This window comes from Anguilla anguilla, chromosome 10 (genome assembly GCF_013347855.1).
Source record: "Anguilla anguilla isolate fAngAng1 chromosome 10, fAngAng1.pri, whole genome shotgun sequence".
NCBI classification, from domain to species: domain Eukaryota; kingdom Metazoa; phylum Chordata; class Actinopteri; order Anguilliformes; family Anguillidae; genus Anguilla; species Anguilla anguilla.
In genome coordinates this window covers 43,639,932-43,663,931 of record NC_049210.1, presented here as the reverse complement: position 1 = coordinate 43,663,931, position 24,000 = coordinate 43,639,932, and the positions used below count along the sequence as shown (strand labels likewise).

General features: G+C 46.0%; 2 protein-coding genes across 3 annotated transcripts in view; one reads left to right on the top strand and one right to left on the bottom strand.

The window, feature by feature from the left end:
• The window catches only part of ntrk2a (neurotrophic tyrosine kinase, receptor, type 2a), a 37,821-nt gene extending 36,525 nt beyond the window's left edge, over nt 1–1,296 (bottom strand). Inside the window, exons 1-2 of one of the 2 annotated variants that reach the window (XM_035379786.1) lie at nt 1,279–1,296; nt 148–690 (exon numbers count right to left, since the gene is read on the bottom strand). In XM_035379786.1, the coding sequence (XP_035235677.1) occupies nt 148–347 (200 nt within the window). In that variant the 5' untranslated portion in view covers nt 348–690; nt 1,279–1,296. Of the gene's footprint in view, nt 1–147; nt 691–1,278 lie in introns of those variants that run through there. The other variant, XM_035379787.1, reaches the window with a different exon arrangement.
• Nucleotides 1,297–5,461: 4,165 nt separating this feature from the next.
• LOC118206746 (solute carrier family 28 member 3-like) lies at nt 5,462–14,554 on the top strand. The gene is made up of 17 exons (XM_035379789.1): nt 5,462–5,707; nt 6,366–6,445; nt 6,792–6,883; nt 8,034–8,223; nt 8,676–8,820; nt 9,332–9,445; nt 9,533–9,610; nt 9,873–9,953; nt 10,053–10,133; nt 10,220–10,345; nt 10,515–10,642; nt 11,083–11,251; nt 11,570–11,767; nt 12,073–12,154; nt 12,451–12,549; nt 13,057–13,171; nt 13,656–14,554. Exons 1-17 carry the CDS (start codon nt 5,549–5,551, stop codon nt 13,774–13,776), a joined length of 2,058 nt encoding a protein of 685 aa, XP_035235680.1. The 5' UTR covers nt 5,462–5,548; the 3' UTR covers nt 13,777–14,554.
• The last annotated feature ends 9,446 nt before the right edge of the window (nt 14,555–24,000 follow it).

Sequence of the window (24,000 nt, the reverse complement as noted above, 5' to 3'; positions counted from 1 at the left end):
TGTGTGAACCACAACATATGATTTAGACAGGTCCTTAAACGCTGATGCCACATCGGGAATAGGCGCATAAATTATACTTAATCATTACACTGTGCAATTTATCATTTGACTTGTGTCATGTCTGTTTTCAGCTGTCGCAATACTCACATTTCAGTAACATCTTCCATCTTAATTTCGGACGGTAGGAGGGGAAAAGCCACAATTCCTCGGTCTTCATCGATGCATGAGATCCTTGAGTTGGTGCAAGTGCAAGACTCGGGACACGCGGCGCTAAACCGCCAAAGCGCGAGCAAAAGCCAACATAATGCCCACCGCGCCATTCCTTGCCCCCTCCACAAGGAGATCATCGCGGCTCCCTCGATGCCCAATCCAGGACTGCTTAAATCTTTTTCCTTCGGAAATACCGGCGGCAGTTCTCTCAGAAACGCAGACGAACAGGCATGCGATAAGCCCTTGTGTAGGAGGTGAGACTGTAATGGAATTGTCTTCTCCACCGTTTCCACACAAAAGCCAAGCGTACAATATTACATTTGAAGACAGTAAAGTGTGTGCCAAGGGCTCCTTCCTTCCCCCTCTTTCCCTCGCTCGCCCCTGTTTCTCTCTCTTTCTGTCGGTGTCTTCTCTCCCCGAGGAGCTCGAGCTGGCTGCAAACGGAGAAAAACACCGTTGTGGCTCGTGCTCTGCTGCAAGCTGGAGTACAAGAAGGAAAAAAAAAAAAAAAAAAAAAAAAAAACAGGCAGAGACGGCGCGCGCGTTACCAGCAATAGCCTAACGCTAGTCACAGTCTACTACAACATGTCCAGCCACAATCGTTTTAATTGCAATTAAGCAACGGTTACTTCGAGTATTCACTAGCAGACCTGCAATTATTTTCTTTAACGGTATTATCTCAACCCATACTCCGTCTTTCGGCCAACGCTTGTCAGACAGAATATCTGAAAGGCTTAGACCAGAAAATGGTGAACATACCTCATCCGATTTTGCTAAAAATAATAATAATAATAATAAAAAACGGACAATTTGTTAGTTGATACCAATGTGTTGTTTCTGTCTGAAAACATTTACATGTATTATTTTATGGTTGGATGTAGCATCTTCACTGTGAGCTCCTAAAGCTGTCAGTTACATGCTTCAATTAAATTATGAAATTATTAAGCTAAATGTCTTATTCATTTAGTAATTTATCAGATGCATGTTGAATTAGTGCTATAGATTTCACTAGACTCCAATGAAGAACTTGGCCCATTAAAACGATGCTGGGAATTAGCTCAATAATACCTGCTGAAGCGTCTGTCAGTCAATAATTTCTCATCATGTTTAGGAACCAGGAGCGCGAGGGTATTCGCGGGCTCTACTACACCCCACTCTCTGTGCGTGACGTGTGTTTTGACGCACAACACGAAGGGCTGAATCGAAGTAAAAATATATTTATGAACATATACATATATTAAGCAACATTTGTGCTGAACATAGTTGTTACTTCGATATCAATTTTTAATGTAAGTTCATCAAGTAGTGACATCAATAGAACATCAACATGGGCTAATGAATATAGTAATACACTATAACAACACGTGCAACTACTAATACTGCTACAATTATTATTATGATTATTATTACATAAGAATCTGTGAAGGTGCGGTTTGTTGTCCACGTGGATTCGTGTCCTCGTGGTGATGATGTCAGTGGAATTAACTACGCGGACTTCAGACGAGGAACAGGCGCGTGTATCTTCACTGCAAAATTAGAGAAAATTTAAAAATAATAATATTAATATATGCTGTTATTTATAAAATAGCGAAGCTGCGCTGTGTTCTGGACAACAGGGTTGCCTGTGAGCTCACGATGAGAATAGGAGATTATGCGCCCTGTGGGGAAAATAAAGTGCACTTCTAGATTATAGCAGTGGCGGTTGCCAGCGAGGGAGGGAAATGTATTTTCTGGGAATTGGTCGTTTCATTAGTGGCCCAGACGATGAACCGCAACGGTTTAACACACACGGTTTGCCAGTGGACAGAATTAAGCGTTTATTCTGACACCTGGTGGTAACTGTATGAACATGCATTTGCTCTCTCATTCTGATGACGTAGCTCCCGTTCTCTTGTCTCTGGCCAGTCTAAGTTAAACATCGCACCAACGCTACGACCACTAAGCACAAATCAGATGGGCCTTCATACTTCTTGAACCGTGGTTCATGCAGCAGTAAATATCCCACAAAATTGCGAGGAATCGGGCTACATTGTCAATAAATTACATGTTTAAATGCAGCAGTTAAAGCAGACGTTTTAAATGAATTGGCACACGGGTATTGTTGCAAACGTTTTCAGGACATACATATAATTTAATGTAGCTTTTCCATGGTAAATGACCACCGATCTTATTTGTATTGGGACGCGCTCTTCTGAAACACTCGCCTCTTGTAGATGGAATGTTGTACAGAGTTAAGTGGCGCATTTAGGAGAAGCTGATTGGCTGAATGCTCGTATGCTGTGGTCCAGTGTTTCAGCTTCTGTGGGAAACTCTCCGCAGTAAAGGACAGGAACCCGGGGTGCGTTCGGACACACAAAGCCACAAAAGACGGAGGTTTTCTCTTTCCTCTGTAGAGAGCCTGAGAAGGATCTGGCTGTGTGAATAAGGGTGGTATTACGTCATACTTGAGGGGGGTGCTTTTCCATTTTTTTCGGGGTGGGGGTCTGTGTGTCTCGCTACAGTATTTTGTTTGTTTTCTTGCGTTTTATATTTTTATTTCTTAATTTATTTCCTTATATGTGTGTTTCTTTTTGTTTTTGTTTAGTTTTAACGAATTGAAATGCTGACGCGTCACTGTATGAAAGAGCAGACTCTGAGCTGATTCTCTCTGAGGCCCCTGGGTCGGCAACGTTGCCAAAATGACTCAAACTGTCTTTGGGCTCGTCATCTTATGTTCCAAGTTACAAAATTCGGACCAAAATAAATAACATGGAATTGTTTCAGAAAGAACATTTAATTCAAGATAAACACGTTAAAAAGTACCAGTCTTCTATGCTGAGAATAAACAAAAAAAACACCAAACTCAATTGAACTTCCGTCCTTCGTGATATGTTGACACCATGCGGCCATTACTGTAAAGTGCACAGTCAGAACGCCACCAGTATTGATTGGCCAGGACAACCACGCGCACTCTCACGCCGTTAATACTTATGAGGCTTAATATTACAGTATCTGCAAGATCAGCAGAGAAAACTCGGTTTAAGCGCTTAGAAAACAGTCCCATTATGTGCCGCGCTCAATAATGCTGTTAAATAAATGACATTAGCAGAACGAACATTGCATTAACGTTCCAATCAGAAAAGCTCTTCCGGACGGGCCGCGCGGTGGCACTTTGCAGTTTCATCGTCTTACAGAAAAGGCTACGCAGATTCCAAAGGCCGTTTCTCTCCTCTTTATTTTTCGCTTTTAAAACAAAATATTTAACTGACGGGACAACTCAATTCCCCCCCAAATATTTAGGTTTTCTCACAGTAAACTTGTGTTTAGTGCAAATCCAGGGTTCACTAGGTACAGGGTATTACATTCGTCTAATAATAAAATGCTATGCAATTGTATCAATACCTAAAATAATGAACGTGGGGATGGTTAATAGTGGGAAGATGCACCCTGTAGGTCTGTGTGGTATACTTGGCAGGTATGTATAGTTTACTCAGTAGGTTTATGTGGTTTACTCTGAAGTTATTTATGGTTTATTCAGTAGATTTGTGTGGTTTCCTCAGTAGAGCTGTATGGCTTAGTCTTCACGTTCCATTAGAGGCCTGCACTACAGCCAGTGAGGAGAAGCTCTAAAAGTCAACTTATTAATAATTTATTAATCAGTTATTAATCATTTATCCCAGAGAAAACGGCTTCTGCAATCCTCTGTGGGTGAGAATGCTTTCTATCTTACTGCAGGAGGAGGGGGCGGGGGGGCTACATCTTTCCATTCCCTCCCAGCGGACATTCAAAACTGCAGGGCACGGAGTAGTTGGGGGGTGGGGTCAGTGGGGTTGGAGGCGGGGCCAGATGGTTTAGGGGCGAGGTCAGTGGAGATGGGGGCTGGGCCAGATGGTTTAGGGGTTGGGCCTGTGGAGATGGAGGCGGGGCCAGATGGTTTATGGGCAGGGCCTGTGGGGTTGGAGGCGGGACCAGATGGTTTAGGGGTGGGATTAGCGAGGTTGTAGGCAGGTGGCTGGTTTGTGGGGTGATTTAGCAGAGGGCATAGTGCTTCTGGTGGGAGTTAAGTGTTCTCAAGGTAAGGCAGGGTATGCTGCTACAGATATTAGTCCCTACAGTAAGACTGAAAGAACTTTTTCAGGTCTTCAGTTGGTAAAGAAAAGCACAAGACTTGAGTTCATCTGTGAAGCAATGTATTATTTTAATTTAGTAGCAGGTAGATGAACTGCATTCGTGCGTTCGTGGATATTTATTATATTATTATTGTTTCAGGAAAGAGACATGAAATAATGAGTGTAAAAGTGTGTGTGTGGCAGAGGTCAATGCTGGAGGACACAGTGACCTCAGAAAGCTGGGTGTTTTCATTCCCCTTCAGAGAGAAATCCGCCAGTCTGGCTGTTAGAGCAACAACAGACTAACCAACCCCAAACATTGAGCCGGTTCACATCCACGAAGAGCAGCACCCAAACAAGCAGCTTTGGAGCACCAGAGGCTCTGACCCCGAGAACACACAGACCTTCAGTGCATCCTGCCAGCGCCAAACACACACACACACACACACACGCACACAGAGCCAAACACACACATACACACACACACACACTCAGAACCAAACACACGTGCACACACACACACACACACGCACACACTCTCTCAGAGCCAAACACACATACACAGAACCAAACATACACACACACACGCACATGCACACTCAGAACCAAACACACATACACACACTCAGAACCAAACACACTCTCTCTCTCAGAACCTAACACACACTCGCACATAAACACACATGCTGAGAACATCTAAGCACTGACCTGTTAAGTGAGAATAACTACTGCATTTAAGTTTCACCCAGAAAGAAACTGTACTGCTTGGTCCCCACCAGATGGCACTGTTTCCCCACATTTAATGAAGATATTTCCCAGAACATTAACCTCTCTGAGCTTGCACACACAGGGATTCAAACTCCACAGGTTAGTCACCTCTCTATGCACACACTGGTCTACTCAGAAACCCATCTAGTCACAAACCTGTCTACTCACACACCTGTTTTTTTCCCCACACACTCAACATGCTGTTTTGTATAAATACCTGATCAAATATACATTGTGAAAAGACATATTATCCCAATATCGTGTGTGGGTGTATGTGAGTTTGACGTGACTGTGTGTGTGTGTGTGCGCGCGCGCGCGTGCCTCTGTGTACACTGTGTGTGTGCGTGTACCTCTGTGTACACTGTATGTGTGCACACTCTGTGTGTGTGTGTATGTGTGTGTGTGTGGGTGTGTGACTGCGACCTCCCCCATTGTAAGCTCATACTTCCTTGGAAGATTGTGGATGTGTGTCAGACTGAGGAATGGAGCAGAGAGCAACCACATCTGGGACACAGGGAATGGAGGGGACACAGGGAATGAATGGGACACAGGGGACAGAAGAGGCACATGGGGTGAATGGGACACAGGGGCTGAATGGGACACAGGGAGCAGGTGTGGAGAATCCAGCCTTTCAAACTCAGGTGAGGAATGTAGCTTTAGCAACAGGTGTGCTCCTGCAAATAATTCAGGTAAGCTGGGCCAGTCTGAAGAGAAGGACAGTGTTTGTGTGAACGCACACCTGCTTGTGTGTGTGTGTTTCTGTGTGTGTGTGTGTGTGTGTGTGTGTTTTATGGGTGATCAACAGTATTGTGCAAACTTCAGCAAATAGAAACCAATCACATTTCCCATAGACTTCACTGCCACAGGCTGCTTGTTTTGCTCTTCCAGAACAGTTCTCCGGTTTGAAACAAAGTACAACGTGAATATTTTTGAAGAGACGCTTCCTGATTTAAAAAAAAAAAAAAAAAAACTCAATTGTTTATCTGGTCAGATTTTCAGTCAGGTGAGCCAGAGCCAGAGCTGTGCCAGTAAGAGATTAAACTTTGCACTGATTTAAGCCTACTGCTCTCTGTAGCTTTGTCAGCCAATCGGATGTGTGTGTGGACAGTGAGTAGTGTGTGTGGTAAATGAGTTGTGTGTGGTTAGTGGGTTTTGTTAGTGGACAATGAGTTGTTTGTGTGGTAAATGAGTTGTGTGTTTGCTTGAGAGAAAATCAACAGATGTGTAAATGTGTATGGATGTGGCTCCAGTCAAGCAGCATTAGGAAACTGCAGCATAAGATTTGTGTTGTTTTTAAAGGAATTCATTTGTATTGATTTGGTGGATGACAGACCGACAGAGGAGTGCAAGGATGGAACAGAGCACAGTCACAGAAAAAGGTCTAATGGAACCCCTGTCCAACAGAACCAATCAAATCACACATCTTTGACAAAACAAACAATCACCTCACAAATCTATCTAATACCTCCAACAAAACAGCCAATCACCACTCAAAGTGCTAAGTGAAACAGGCACGGGATTCACACAATTATGGATTCTCAAAAATAATTTTTTCTATGACGAAAATGATGAAAGAAATGATTGTGAAATTTGTGAAATTGCTGCTTTGCAGTTGACACTCTCTCCCTTTCTAGCTTTGATCTAGCATGTAACCGTGCAGATGTCTCTGGCTAAAAAAAAATCAGCTAAATGTCCATTTGTCTTTGCAAATTGTATTTTCCTCAGATTCTTGGAGAAGAAACTCGAGGCTTTTCATCGGCGTCTGGAAAAGCACAAACGGAAACTCCACCTTTTCTTCGGAGGGGCGTTCCTGGCAGGTGAGCCGCGCGCAAAGTATTGCAGCCGCAAACAGATAGTTCAAGCAACAGCGACTTCCAGGATTCCTGCGTTCTTATCGGCGAGTTGCCGAAAGTGTGTCAGTCTCCAGAACACCTTGCGGTGCCGGTGAAGCAACGCGGACTCACCCTGCGAGTAAGCAATTAGTGAAGAGTTGTAACCTGTTACGTCCTCAGCTCCAGTTACAAGACGTGATACCTCAGTTAACAATCAACTGCAACTCTGCCTTTAGTGCCAGATGAGGAAACGGGTCTCTAGCGCCGCAAAAGACTTCATGTTTTCAGAGCGGTTATAAGAGAAATGTTTTTCATGCATTTATTACGAGAGATGTGACGTGGTTTTTGGGTGTTGTTTTAAGAGGAAACTGACTTCAGCATCCAGGCATGAATCTGACCGGTTCTCGTATAGCTGTGAGACTTTAGTGGTTTGGAATATCTCAGTATCTTAATATAAATACAATTTCTCGCTATAAAATCACGTCCTGTGAAAGCAGCCTTGACCTCATTGGCCGAGATTTACAAGATTGTACCCATAAAATTGTGCAACATCTCTGTTGAACACAGTGTAATCTTACAGAGCGTGTTAATATTGCCCATATAATTGGAAAGTACAGCAAAATATGTCCTTCCTTGGCTTTACTCCATACACAACACACATCGATGTTCCAGCGAAGTATTTAATCATTCTTTAATTGCCCATATAACCCCAACCCTTACTGCCACAGCCTCTACAATACCACAGTCTACAAATCTGTCCTCCATAATAATATTCAATCTGCTTTTGCTTTGTGGCCTCATTTTCTCTTGTTCATTTTTGACTGACATTTCTGTTAAAAAAACATTGTCGCCTTTATCTGTTCATTTTGTTAAAGGTTGCGATGCCAATTCCATAAAACCGTACTCCATCTGTCTGTCTGTCTGTTTTGTCTGTTCGTCTGCCTGTCTGTCTGTTTGTTTTGTGTGTCTGTCTGTCCATCCGTCTGCCTGCCTGTCTGTTTTGTCTGTTCGTCTGCCTGTCTGTCTGTTTTGTCTGTTTGTCTATCTGCCTGTCTGCATGTCTGTCTGCCTGTCTCCCTGTTCGTTTTGTGTGTCTGTCTGTCCGTCCGTCTGTTCGTCTGCCTGCCGTTCCCAGGGTATGTTGCCATGGTGATTGCGGCGTGCGTGCTGAACTTTGAGCGGGCCGTAGCGCTCCTGGTGCTCACCCTGGTGGGGGCTTTCTTCCTGGCGTGGGACGCCCTGATGCGGCGGTACGAGCCCCGCCTGCAGAAGCTCCTGAAACCGGCCGGACGCGCCATCCAGAAGCAGCAGCACTGGCTCAAATGGTGCGCGTGCGCGTGTGTGCGTGCGTGTGTTTCTGTGTGTGCGTGTCTGTGTGTGCGCATGTGTGAGAGAGAGTGTGTGTGTGTGTCCATGTGTGCACGTGTGTGTGTGTTTCTGTGTGTGCGTGTGTGTGTGAGTGTGTGTGCGTGTGCACGTGTGTGTATGTATGTGCGTATGTGTGTGGTGTTGGTGGTTTTTACAGGGTGGTGTTGGTGGTGTTTATAGGGTGGTGCTGGTCATGATCACAATGTGATGTTGGCGGTGTTTACAGGGTGGTGTTGGCGGTGTTTACAGGGTGGTGTTGGTGGTGTTTATAGGGTGGTGCTGGTCATGATCACAATGTGATGTTGGCAGTGTTTACAGGGTGGTTGTTGGTGGAGTTACAGGTCGGTGTTGGTGGTGTTTACAGGGTGGTGTTGGAGGAGTTTCAGGGTGGTGTTGATGGTGTTTACAGGGTGGTGCTGGTGCTGCTCCTGGTTGCTGTGGTTTGCTGGCTGGTATTGGACACAGCCAAACAAGGCGCCCGACCGCTGGTCTCTTTCGCTGGCCTCATCACATATGTGCTGCTGATGGTCATCTTCTCCAGGAATCCTTTCAGGGTATATCACTCAACCCTGTACCTTACTCAACCCTACTCACCCCAGTATCCTACTCAATCCTTTACCCTACTCAGCCCTACTCAACCCTGTATCCTACTCAACCCTACTCAACTCTTTACCCTACTAAACCCTACTCACCCCAGTACCCTACTCAACCCTACTCAACCCTTTACCCTACTCAACCCTACTCACCCCAGTACCCTACTCAACCCTACTCAACCCTGTATCCTACTCAAGTCTATTCAACCCTGTACCCTACTAAAGCCTACCCAACCCTATACCCTACTCAGACCTACTCAACACTACACAACCCTGTCCCCCACTCAAGACTGCTCAACACAGTCCAACAGTCAAAGTATGTCCCCAACTGAACCCTACCCAACCCTAGCTCCTACGCTACCCTGTCCCCTACTCAACCCCTACTCTCTGCTCTGTCCCTACTCAACCCAACTCTACCCTGCCCCTTGGCCACTCAGTGAAGTGCCTCATATGATGCATTGTGATTGGCCAGGTGTCGTCCCGAGTGGTGGTGTGGGGGGTTGCGCTGCAGTTCCTGTTCGGGCTGCTGATTCTCAGGACGAAGGCGGGGTTCACTGCAGTTGAATGGCTGGGGCAGCAGGTGGAGGTGAGCCTGTCTCCGTGGTATTTTGACCGCATTGGTAGCATTGACTTGTAGGACTGTAAATGCTACCTCTCTGCTTATCTCTTTCAGGTTTTCCTGGCGTACACAGACGATGGCTCTAGGTTTGTTTTTGGTGACAAATTCACAGACCATTTCTTTGCATTCAAGGTAGGTTTTGTGATGATGGCTGTAGAAAATTAACCCTGCATGTATGTGTGTATGTCTGTGTGTGTGTGTGTGTGTGTGCGAGCTTGTGTGCATATGTCTGTGTGTGTGCGTGTGTGTGTGTGTGTGTATATATGTGTGCGAGCTTGTGTGCATGTGTCTGTGTGTGTGTATGTGTGTGTGTGTGTGTGTGTGTGTATGTGTGTGTAACTGAGGTTGTTTGTGTGTAACTGGGGTTGTTTCCTGTTTTTGCCTCCACCTGCAGGTCCTGCCCATCGTGGTATTCTTCAGTACAATAATCTCCATGCTGTATTACCTGGGCTTCATGCAATGGCTCATTCTGAAGGTGGAGCAACACAAATACACACACACATACACACACACACACACACTCACTCACTGACACACACAAACTTACTGTATGTTGTTTGCTGCCCTTTTCCAGGTTGGGTTTATCATGCACGTCACCATGGGAACATCTCCTGCGGAGTCGATGGTGGCAGCGGGGAACATATTCGTGGGACAGGTGGGCATATCGGAGGGGGCGGTGCCAGACTGACAGTCACTTCCTGGACATGCCCTTACTTTTGCCCTGCCCCTCTCTCCCTCCAGACGGAGTCGCCACTCCTGATTCGTCCATACATAAACCAGCTGACCATCTCAGAGATCCACGCGGTGATGACAGGCGGCTTCGCCACCATCGCTGGCAGCGTCCTGGGAGCCTTCATCTCCTTTGGGGTGAGGACGAGGAGCAGAAAGGGGAGGGGCAAAGAATAGCGTAGCAAAGACGGAACTCTCTCCACCAATAGGAGCAGACCCTGTGTCTGACACAATAGGTGTGTCTTCTGGGGTATGGCTGATCCAGAGATGCCCTTTGACCCCCCTCTCTCCCCCCCCCCCCCCCCAGATCCAGGCATCCCACCTGCTCACAGCCTCAGTGATGTCAGCTCCTGCCTCCCTCGCCATTGCCAAAGCCTTCTGGCCTGAAACGGAGACACCGAAAATCACCAGGAAGGGCTTGACCCTGGAGAAAGGGTGAGGGACAGTTCGTCTGCTTAATAAAGACAAAAAAAATTACTTTTAGCAAATAGTGACATTGGCTTGTATTAAAACACATGTATGGTATAGAGCTCTGGTGCCGGTCACTGCTGGAAGTGACAATCCACACTATGCGATTGGTCCATTAATGCAGAAAAGGCTCAACAATAGCATGCTATTGGTCCATGAATGACTGAAAGGCTCAGCACTGCTGTGTGGTTGGTCCATAAACCTTAGCAAAGCTTAGCACTGCTGTGTGATTGGTTTATGAGCATAGGCATGGCTCAGCACTGCTGTGTGATTGGTCCATGAACACGGGCAAGGCTCAGCATTGCTGTATGATTGGTCCATGAACACAGACATGGCTCAGCACTGCTGTGTGATTGGTCCATGAACACAGGCATGGCTCAGCACTGCTTTGTGATTGGTCTGTGCAGGGAAGGCAGGAATCTTCTGGAAGCAGCCTGTCACGGGGCCTCGGCCTCCATCATGCTGGTGGCCAATATCGCTGTGAACCTCATCGCCTTCCTGGCCCTGCTCAGCTTCCTCAACGCTGCCCTCTCCTGGCTGGGGAACATGTTTGACTACCCCCAGCTCAGCTTCACTGTGAGACACACACCTGTGTGCACATACACACTCACATGTACACACACGCACACACACACATACACACTCACATGTACAAACACACACACACAAACACACGTACACACACATACACACTCACATGTACACACACGCACACACACACATACACACTCACATTTACAAACACAAACACACGTACACACACATACACAATCACATGTATACACATGTGCACACACACACATACACACTCACACAAACACACACATGCACACACACACACACAGACTTCCCCAGTGTCTGAATATTTCCTCTCTGGTTTCCATGGTGACACAGCTCATCTGCTCATACGTCTTCATGCCCTTCTCCTTCCTGATGGGCGTGGCCTGGGACGACAGCTTCATTGTGGGAGAGCTGATTGGCTTAAAGACCTTCTTTAATGAATTTGTTGCATACGAGCGCCTGTCTGAGCTTATTCAGAAGAGGAATGACGGGGGACCGGTGTATGAGGATGGCGTCAAACAGTATCTCTCTGTGAGTACACATCCAATCAGCCAATCACATTACACTAAGCACTATATCCCGCTGAGTGAACACCCAATCAGCCAATCACATTTCAATAAGCACTATATCCTTCTGTGAGTGCACACCCAATCAACCAATCACATTTCAATAAGCACTATATCCCTCTGTGAGTGCACACCCAATCAACCAATCACTTTTCACTAAGCACTATATCCCTCTATGAGTGCTATGCATAGATTTGAAATTGTTATTGGATGTTGCCGCATATAAAGCTGTTCTTATTTTCCCTTTTTCTTTGTCTCTATGGTACCCAGGTTCACTCTGAAACCATAGCAACGTACGCACTGTGTGGCTTCGCCAACATCGGGTCCCTGGGTGTGATGATTGGCGGCCTATGTACGTAACCGAAAACCGGCGTGCACCTTCCGGCTGTGCCCGGGCTGTGTGAAGGGTTCGCGTTCAGGCGATGCGTTCAGGCTGTGCTCACGTTGTGTCTTCATGCGTCTGGTGTTGTGAACAGGGGGGGGGGGGGGGTTGTTGTGAGTTGGCCTTGTGCTTGTGGGTATGTTGCGGATTGGTAGCATTGCGGTCACGTTTCAGCACGCTCTTGTTGCGATTTGACGTTCATGTTGAGTTGGTTAATGTGACGTTGCTGGAACGCTGCTGTGACGTTGTGGGGACGTTTCCTGCAGCTGCCATGGCCCCGGAGAGGAGAGGCGACATCTCCAGGTGTGCGATCCGGGCGCTGGTGGCCGGGACTGTGGCCTCCTTCATGACGGCCTGCGTGGCAGGTAGCGTCCTAGCGTCCGTTAGCTTGCGCGAGCACAGCACAGACACACTCTCGTCAGTTACTAAACAGCACAGACACATACACACCGCCACAGTACAGACACATGACAATCACTCTATGGCACAAACATACAGCACATCAGTCATTTTACAGCACAGACACAGTCTCGTCAGTTACTAAACAGCACAGACACACTCTTGTCAGTTACTAAACAGCACAGACGCGCACACACCGCCACAGTACAGACACACAACAATCGCTCTATAGCACAAACATACAGCACATCAGTCATTTTACAGCACAGACACAGTCTCGTCAGTTACTAAACTGCACAGACACACCGCCACAGTACAGACACACAGCAATCGCTCTATAGCACAGACATGCAGCACATCAGTCATTTTACAGCACAGACCCAGTTACAGACTCAGTTAATGAGCGCGAGAGAAAGTGTTGTTTCTTTGTGCGCTGATAATTTCAGTTATATTCTGTCTGTCCTGTGTCACAGGAATTCTGTACATACCTCCGTTTGACTGTCAAGGCTTCCTGGTGGACCAGTTAAACTCCTCCACGGTGGCTAACAGCTCAGACCTGCACCAGTGCTGCTTGGACGTCTATCGCTGGTATGGTCCCGTTCTCCTGCGTTACAACCGTGTAATTTTACACATGTCTGCCACGGACGCTGAGTATGTACCGGCAATGACTGCGTCACAAGGAGGCGCGTACTGCAGTCCGGAAAGACATTGTGTGTGTCTGTACTGCAGTGATGTGTGTGTCTGTGCTGTTTAGTAACTGAGTGGGGGGTCTGTGCTGTAAAATGATTGATGTACTCTATGTTTGTGCTACAGAGTGATTGCTGTGTGTCTGTACTGCAGTGACGTGTATGTGTCTGTGCTGTTTAGTAACTGACGAGTGCGTGTCTGTGCTGTAAAATGGCTGATGTGCTGTATTTTAATGCTGTAGAGTGATTGGTGTGTGTCTGTACTGTGGCAGTGTGTGTGTGTCTGTGCTGTTTAGTAACTGACAAGTGTGTGTCTGTGCTGTAAAATGGCTGATGTGCTATATGTTAATTCTGTAGAGTGATTGGTGTGTCTGTTCTTGTCGCAGGACGACGGTAATCAGTCCCTCCAATGTCACCATTGGGGGAGGGTACTCACTGGACATGCTCACCAACTGCTGCTCTGTCACAAATACCACAACCCTGCCCTGCAACTACACCCTTCCCTAAAGACCACACCCAGAGCCCCACCCTGCAGCTACACCCTTCCCTAAAGACCACACCCACAGCCCCACTCTGCAGCTACACCCTTCCCTAAAGACCAAACCCAAAGCCCCACCCTGCAACTCCACCCTTCCCTAAAAGCCACACCCACAACCCAACACTGCAGCTACACCCTTCCCTAAAGACCACACCCACAACCCAACACTGCAGCTACACCTTTCCGTAAAGACCACAAGCACTGCCCCACTCTGCAGCTACACCCCTCCCTAACAACCATGCCCACAGCCCCACCCTGCAGCTACAATCTTCCCTAAAGACCACAAGCACTGCCCCGCACTGCAGCTACACCCCTCCCTAAAGACCATACCCATAGCCCCACACTGCAACTCCACCCTTCCCTAAAGACCACACCCACAACCCAACACTGCAGCTACACCCTTTCTTAAAGTCCACACCCACAGCCAGCCTTGCAGGTCCAGATTTATCAATTATCTACACTGGAAACTCCCCATTTTGAGGCCTGCAGGCTTAAGTTCAGTATTGCCCAATAGTTGGTACAAATTTGCATTGTTTACAAAATTAGCTTGTGCACTAATGCCTAACCACAGCAAAAATAGTTTGGTAGCTGGCAGCTACATTGCTAGACAGTCTGTTAATTAACTGGAACTGTTTGCAGCAGCCTATAATGTTAGCCGCTAACACCAATATAGTTTTTAGCTGTGTAGTTACATGCTTTCTTGCACAATAGATAGCCAGCTTGTTTACGAGCAGGCAGAAAAATGGACATGCTGCCTAACATTCTCAACCTTACATCATTTGTGAAGCATTACCTACACATGTATGCTTTCTGGCTAAAGTTTCGAACAATTTTTAGCTGGAAAATATTTTGAGGAAATCCGCTACTGAATGAAGGTCATGTAATGTATAATGTACAAGCATAATTTAATATTTGTCATGCATCGCCTCATTACAATACGTAGTTGACCCAAGTCTGTTGGTAATCTTAATATACTGCTTTACATATATTACCTGAGGCAAGATTTTCATCTGGGACACTATCTCTAGTCTAGTTTTATCTGGGAAATATGAGGAAATCTGCCAGTGTATTTATATTCAACCGTTAATTTTTATCTTTATTTATATAAGCTGTCAACTGAAGTAGAGCTACAAATCCTTCTTTTTCATAAAATATGGTAAATATTAAAATGAAACTGAAATTGCTGCACCAAATTACAAAAAATCTGGGATTTTGTTATTTACCATGAACTGTGCATTGTAAGTTGTTTTTACAAAGAATTGCCACAGGGGGACACTGTTGTTCCTTGGCTACCTCAGACCTCTTGGTTTCTGGGCTTTTAAAAGGAACAGGAAGTCAGTTATCTGGGCCGCTCTTGGGTCTGAGCAGTTTTCTTTAACCATGGATGCAACGTCCAGTCGCAGAGAGAGTTGGCAGGTCGGCACTGAGCCAACGGTCACAAAGTACTATCAATATGGGATATCTAACTCTTCCTCTACATGAGTTATGCAGCGAGGGTTTAATCTGAAAAACAAGGGAAACAGCAAACCTATGCGCGATAATGTGGGAGAGCAGTTGAGTGGCATACCCAGCTGAAGCACAGGTTCTTGGTGTCAGGGCACCCCTTCAAAAAGCCTGTCAGTGGGCTGTTTCTGCTTCACTGAAAAGTGACAGCACTCAAACCCGGAGCAGCTCCCCCGGTCAATGGCCGTTCGCCCTTGCACTGCCACTGCAGATCTGGCCCCCCCGGGGCTGTGGGGGGGGACACTCTGGGGGGAACATTCTGGAATGCTGCACCTCTGCATTCCGAGACCCCTCGGTCCCTTCTGCTCCTCTTTTATTTTTGTGTGTGTGGGCAGAGTGGGTTCGCCCCAAAATGGCCGCCGTGCTACGGCTGCCTGACCGTGCTGCGCAGCGACAGTGCTAAAGCCAATGAGAGCGCCCGGAGCTGTTTACTAGGGGAGTTAGGAAGGAGCCCTGAACGCCGGGGCCAGATTAATGTGTTTGTCATCAGGCTAATGATAATTCTCTGAATCAGGAACAAGCCTGGCCCTTCCACCCAGCTGGCATGCCTCCGGAGGTCTAACCTTCTCTCAGAGATTAATAATCATAGGCTAACTACCATATTCAAATCGGGGGAATAATAATAATATAATTGCGCTCTCTGCGCGAAGCTTCCTGAGATCTGAATGGTTAATTAAAGTGAGGCTGAATCTCCATACTTAATTAGGGGACAAAGAGGAGCCCATTATCCATCTATTGTGTCTAAATAATTCAGCCCGAGACCTTTCAAATGAGGACAGACCAAAAGACAGTAAAATTCAGGGATGAGGGTGGGGGTGGGGGAGAGCTTGGGTGTTGGGGGCAAGTGGGTGGTGCATTTTGTTGTCCCCCTGAAAATTAAAAAAAAAAATTTTTAAGAGAGGATCCATGATTTATTTGATTAAAATTAAATGGCATGTTCTGGTCTGCCCTGCTATACAGCCTGATGATGTTCTACACATCGCTGTGGTCTTGTCTGCACCACGCACACAGAAACTGGTCTTTTTTTGTAGTATAGGAAGCCACAAGACACAAAAACACATCACTTGTGCGTGTGTGTGTGTGCACGTGTGTGTGCGCATGTGTTTATGTGTGTCTGTGTGTATGTGTGTGTGTCTGTGTGTGTGTGTGTGTGCCTGTGTGCCTGTGTGTTCATGTGTATGTGTATGTTTGTGTGTGTGTGCACGTGCGTGTGTGTCTGTGCGTGTGCATGCATGTGTGTGTGTGTCTGTGTGTGTGTGTGTGCGTGCGTGTGTGTGTGTGCACGCACACAGTTTGTACTTTCCCGGCAGGGGGGCTGTATTTATACGACGGTAGCCTGAATGTTCCGGAACACGGCAGCCACATGCACTTTGCTTCCCTTTTATTCTGAATGTATATGAGTGTTCTAACGAGGCTTGAGTGTTCTAACGAGGAGCCCAGCCCCCTGACTCGGCCTGTGTGATTATTAGCTCTTATCTGTGAGCGGAAGATCTGCTCTGTGCTTCACTCACACAGTGTGCTGCTGCGTATCTAGCAGTGAGGTCCAATTACCAATTACTTAAATCAGACCAACAAGCAATAAACAACTGTAGATCCATATAAGGTACACCTTGGTAAACAACAGAACCTAAACTTAAGACCCTCATCGTGAATGACTCATTCATGAAAGGATTTATAACAGATTCATTTTATGAAATGATTCAAAAATTGAATCGCTTTCTCAGGATGAGAAATGACGTGTTTATGGGATGGGACACATAAAATATTCACCTCATGCATGACACACGTGACGCCCTCAATTCAACGCACATAATTTCTGGAGTATTCAAAGGCTTATAAATGGCATGTGAAAATTCACCTTTTACCTAGAGAAAAACTCTCACAAAACTCTCACAACTCTCCCTAATGTCACCATGGAAACCCCTTGACTTTCAACATGAAACAGGAGTGCTTTAAAATGTGTTTCCCTGCCTCAAAAGAAGAGAAAATGGCGATCTGGATTCTGAGCGTTTATCAGAAAGGAAGTAAATATCAGAGCAAAGGCACATCACCTGAGCCTCTTTTCAGGGCCAGAAGCAAACATTTAAATGCAGAGTTAAATGCAGTACACTGGTGCACAGTTAGTGTAACACTGGTGGAGAGAGTGTGTAACTCTGATGGAGAGTTAGTGTAACACTTGTTGAGAGTTGGTGCTCTGATGCAAAGTTAGTGTAACACTGGTGGAGAGTTGGTGTAACTCTGATGCAAAGTTAGTGTAACATTGGTGGAGAGCTGGTGTAACTCTAATGGAGAGTTAGAGAAACCCTGGAGGAGAGTTGGTGTAACTGGGTATGTAAGCACCTGTTGAATTCAGAGAGAGTATTGGAAGTGCCTGTATTTGGAAGTGCATCACAACACGGCAGAGAATGGACACATTGCCTGTCCCATCCCGCTCCCCAGCCCGAGCACACTGCTTAAACTTATGAAAGTTGGAGCCCCCCCCCCCCTTATGTTTCGGTGGAGGAGCGACCCCTCCTCCTTGTTCTGACGAAGAGGACGTGCTGAAGGCTCGGGCCCATGCGGCGGAGCGCTCTCAGACGGTAACGAGGTCAAATTCAATTAATTAGCGATTCTGCTGAACACGCTCGGATTCTTCCCATCACCTGCTATCCTAATCTCGCGCCGTAATTTGTGTCCCTCGTGTTTGTTTTGGTCAATTTTCAAACTGATTATGGTACAGTGCTTCCATGTAAGAATGAATGCAATTAAGGGTTAGCTTGCCTTGAGATGGTGATTTCCCTGGGTGTCTCGGTTCTTACGGCTGAAGCATCTCCGCGTTTCCCCGCCTTCGTCCACGTCCGTTATTAATGACAGTTAAATCAAATGTTTCAAAAACCCAAACAGAAGAAAAAAAACAGAACCCAAATAAAAAGGAAATTGTGTGTGTGTGTGTCTGTGCATGTGTGTGTCTCTGTGTGTGTATAGCCCTCTAACATGTTACATTAGGCCATTCTAGAAGGTATTTCAGTAATCCTTTTTAATTGGTTTTCCTTTATGGACAGGGCTGCTTCTAATTGGATTCCTGTCTAAAAGGTACTCGATTACTGGGCCAGAACATTTGCAAAAAAAAAAAAGAAAGAAAGAAAGAAAAAAAGCGTATTCATAGAAAAACAGGAGCCCACTTTCAGAAGCATTTCCGCTCGGTGATCTGGGACTTGGGTCTGGACCACCTGACCTCAAGGACGCCGAGATCTAATGGTACCGCCTGTGATCATTCTGGAGTGCCGCCGCCGGAAATATTACTCTGAAGATCCAAACCAGCCCCTGCGTGTTCTTTCCCTATTCCCTCTGGAAAAAAGCCTAATGCCGGGCACTATGTGGCGATCTTTTTCCATGTGCTGCAGTCCTAAAAACAAAAATATTCATTTGTTGATTCTCATAAGAGGTTCTACTTGGATGAAGCGCTTGGCGGTTATTAATTAGGCCACCGCCGACATTAATGTGAATAATAGCTGTTTTTAATATATTCGCCGGAGTATGCAGAGTAAGAAGATGTGTTCTAATTGATCAGCAGCCTGCCAGGTGCCGCATTTTAGATTTAACAAATGAAACGCGCTCAATCAATATTCACAAAGGGAGAAGCTCCGTTTCCATGTGTGGAGAGACTTCGCCCGCCTCCAATTAGCGCATAATTGCATTTCCATAATTCGGCGTAATTAATAAAACAATCTCTTCCCTCGTCCCGCATGTGCGGCGCTCTGTGGAACGCGTGCCTAATTTACCGATTCATCAGCGGTACCCGGAGTCAAGCCTCCGCATTGTTTTGTTTTTTTAGCGGAGCTGCACAGCGACGCGGGGGGAAACGCGCAGTTCCCGCCGCCGCTCGAGCTCTCTGTAAACAGCACGGGGCCCATTAGCCGCCCGCGCGGGAGTTAATTGCGGCGCGGTCTGCCCAGCGCTCCCCGGCCCCCCGTCCGCGCGGCGTAAAACGCAGCCGCCGAGCTCGTTAAGAGCATTTAAACCAGCGGAAGAGCAGGGGGATGAAGGGCCTGAGCACCGGGCCCCGGGGCCTGCTGGGTTTTGGGCTCGCGTCTCGTCATCGCTGTAAGTCCACAGCTGAGAGCCAGCCCAGCAATCTGCACCTCGTTCAATTTCTCCAGCCGCTTTCCGTGCAGGCAGGTAAGAAAAGAACGATCAGAAATGCATTCAGTAATTTCGAAAATATGAAATAACGGAGCCTTGTATACACAAATACATAATATATATGATTTCCCCAAAATTTGCATTAAAGTTCGGTTACGAATCCCACTTCGAGCGCCATGATTGTTTATCAGAATGATCCACCTTCAGGACGTCAAATGACAAATGGGGCCCCTAGCTGAATTACATATTTTAATGATGCAGTTAAAAATAAAATAAAAATCAATCTGGGTATTATTATTATACATAAATACTTTTTTTAAAAATACATTTTTATTAACACATTTTATTTATATGGTGCCATATCATCAAAATGAAAGCGCTGAATACAGAACTAAACCTACAATAAGAGTAAGTTCTGCATTTCAGTCAACAGTGAAACAATAACAATTATTTACAAAGAACCATGAGAATGCAGAAAAGCAGAACATGTAACAAAAGAAAACCGATATCATTTAGTCACGTTATCATGCTTTTGATTCCATTTCGGTTGTTTTTGTGCATTTTGTCTTCCTCACTTACAGTACATGTCCCTTTCCCTTTTTTGGGGAAGTTGTTCAGAATGACTTTCTGACAGTTGGGATGGCGGCTCAGCGGTGGATGAATACAGAGCAAAAACGCGCTGCTTCACAGACCCTCCGTGAGACCCTCCCCTTTCCTCTTTTCTTACTTTATTTTCTTTTTCTGTCGCTCTTAAGACTGAAGGGAGCAGGAACAGAACATTTCGAGATGGCAGTTGAAGACTTGAAGGCAGAGAGTGAACAGATTTTACATTCATGCCGCTGAGTTTATTTCTGCCGACATGACAGCCAAGGAATCACCGAGATCCGAATACTCTTTTCTATTCTAATAAGCACACTCAAGAAATACCTTTTTTTTGTAGAACAAAATTATATAATTCAAATCAAATTGATATAATTATTTAACGGTAAGTAAATGCGCCAGGCTATAGAATCGGGTCAAAAGAAATGGCAGTAATTTTTAGATCCCTTTGTGAACTTGTCATCCTTTATCCTTCTGTTCGGTGGTAATAAGCTTTTTTATTAATTCCTTTTAATGCTGCAGTGGGGGGTGAGAGACCGTGCATACTGCCATTTTTAAACCAATCAGCAGAAGCCTCTGGCTTCTATGGAGGAGGGGTCACACCCTACCACTCACTCACTCACTCACTCATTCACGCACTCACTTCCCCTAACTCACTCTCACTCATCCAATCACGCAGGCTCAATTAGCAGTGAACAGTAATGGCAGTTCACTGGCATATTAAACCACAGCAAAGTGTTTAACTTGGAGACACAAGAAGAGTTACAGCTGTCACTCAGGAGCTGATCAGTGAACGCAGCAGAAATGATTAAGTTAAATAAGAGCAGCAGCTCATCCCTGCTGATCAGGGACAGAAGCACTCAACACACACACATCCATACACATATGCATACACACACACACACACACACACCCATACACATATGCGCACACACACTGCACATATTCGCGCACACACACACACACACCATGCATATGCGTGCATGCACACACAGACACCACATATGCGTGTGTAAACACAAACACACACACATTCGTGCATACACACACAGACAACATACCATGCGTATGTGGATGCACACTACACACGCCACACATATGTGCGTGCACACACACACACCATGCATATGTGGCTCCACACGCACAAACCACGCATATGCACGTGCGCACACACACACACGCCTACACACACACGACAAAACCCAGAATTTGTTCTCTTCTGCTTTCTCCTGTGCTGAAGGCAGAGCACTTTGCTCTAAAGATTTTTTTTTTTCTCTTTCTAAATACCTCCATTTTCGGACCAGGGTTGAAGTGCACGATTATCTAAATTAGCCAACTGGATAAGACGATGAATGGCGCATTAGGGGAAGGGCTGGTGTGTGTTAGTTTCCCCGAACGCCGGTCCGAATCCAGGGCTCTGCCACAGGGCAACTCACAGAGGAATTCAGAGAAAAACGCGGTTCTGAATCTTCATTATGCGCCATACTGTGGGCTGGCAAATTAGTCATAAACATCAGTTTGGATTTACAATTGGTTGCGTTTCTAAAAATAGAAACAAAAACGGGGGAAAGCCAACGGTAAGAACGCATGCACGGAGAAACATTAGAGAAATTAGCACTGTGCCTTCCTCTGCTTCTCTCCCTCCCGCAATTTGGAAATATTGGTCCCTGAGAGTTAAATAGCCTTTTAGCTCTTGCTGTGATTAAGCATAATGTCTGGAACAGCGGCCACATAAAGGACTTTTTAAAAATCCCAAATTGCATCAATTATTTTTATTGAATATTTTCATTTCTTCTACAATAATGATTTTAAACTCGGAGAAACTTCAAAAACTCATGACGTTGTCTGAATGCTGAAATTCGTGTTTAAAAAAAAAAAAAAAGAAAAAAAAAGTTTTAATTCCTATTGCAGGAAAACAGTGGGGGGAGGGGGAAGGGCTTGTTTTTAGGAGAGCTCTCTGCATTAGCGCTGGCATATTAGACCCAATCTTTCCACGGTAACAGAACGTTCTGTAACAAATGGAAACGAGGCCTTTCTGCACCTCTACACAAACAGCCAGGTCTCGGGTCAGGCTGCTCACCTGCACCTCTGTCTTAATAAAGCAACACGTATGGCCCCCTTATAGCAATATGGCATGTGTGCACTTTGACCTTTATATGTTGGTCATACAGTTTAATGATTGGGATGGCAGGTATGCCATCCCGCCAAGTTACGCCTTGGCGGGGGCATACAGGTATACAGGGTATATCCTTTTCTGGCGGTTTGTCCACCTATATAATGCAGTATTTATAATTTAATGCATTATACGCTGTTGTCTTGCTGAGATCTCTATAGGACCGGAAAGACAGTGCTAACGGAAACAGGCATGTGTGATTTGATTGGTAAACCTCTGGCATGGTGGCATTCTTACCAGCACAGGGGTGTCCTAAAGGAAACCGGTTAGCCACAGCCATCCAGCAGTGACCTCAGTACAGACAGGACGCATGCAGATGGGTTTGGTATTGCAATACAGACAGAATACACACAGTTGTGTTTGCTGGTGAGCGCAGTACAGACAGATACACACGGTTGGGTTTGGTATTGCAGTACAGACGAATAAACAGTTGTGTTTGGTAGTGCACTACAGACAGAAGACACACAGTTGTGTCTGACAGCGAGCACAGTACAGATACACTGTTGTGTCTGATAGCGAGCGCAGTACAGACAGATACACACTGTTGTGTCTGATAGCGAGCGCAGTACAGACAGATACACACTGTTGTGTCTGATAGCGAGCGCAGTACAGACAGATACACACTGTTGTGTCTGATAGCGAGCGCAGTACAGACAGATACACACTGTTGTGTCTGATAGCGAGCGCAGTACAGACAGATACACACTGTTGTGTCTGATAGCGAGCACAGTACAGACAGATACACACTGTTGTGTCTGATAGCGAGCGCAGTACAGACAGATACACACTGTTGTGTCTGATAGCGAGTGCAGTACAGACAGATACACACTGTTGTGTCTGATAGCGAGTGCAGTACAGACAGATACACACTGTTGTGTCTGATAGCGAGCGCAGTACAGACAGATACACTGTTGTGTCTGATAGCGAGCGCAGCACAGACAGGCTCACAGGATACAGTAGGGGTGTGATAGAGGCAGCTCCTCCTCTGGGCTCTGTCCATCTGTGGACATAATTTCGCAGAAGTATGAGCGCTCACAGCCCCCCATTAGCCTGGCTTAAGCACCCACCCACTAATTAACAAATAACACATCAATGAAATGCAACGCAGGGCACTAATTAAGACGCTGAACTTGATTAAGGAGTAATGGACTGTGACAAAGAAATCTCATTGGCCGGCACGTCAGTGCGTGGTAATGAGGGGGACTACGATGCGTGGAGAGAGAGAATATTCTGGAAAGCTCGCCCACAGGAGAGCACTGCCAGCAGCCCCACTTCAGCCTGTTAACTCCCAGCATCCCTTAAAAGGGTCAGTTCTGATGCCCCAAATCCCTCACAAGGGTCAGTTCTGATGCCCCAAATCCCTCACAAGGGTCAGTTCTGATGCCCCAAATCCCTCACAAGGGTCAGTTCTAATGCCCCAAATCCCTTACAGTAGACAGACTTTTTTTTCAAAAAAACTGAATCCCACAATGCTCTCCAGCTAACCGTTCTGGACATTATTGAAATGGAGAAAATACGGTATTAGTGTTGGTCTCTTCCTGTAAGGCCAAACAAAGGCACTGATTGCTTATAGGTAATGCAGTTCCAAGCACTTAACACCTACAACATAGCAGCAGCAGCTCAGAATCAAAATAATCAATTACTTTCTTTTATTGTGACATGTGGCACCTTCAAAAGCATCATTTGTTTATCATCAGTTTATTCTCAGGTGCGTACATGTTTAGCTTTATAAAACAGGTGGTACATGGCACTGTAAAAACAGAATGTATGGTTCAGTATGTCGGTGACATCTGGG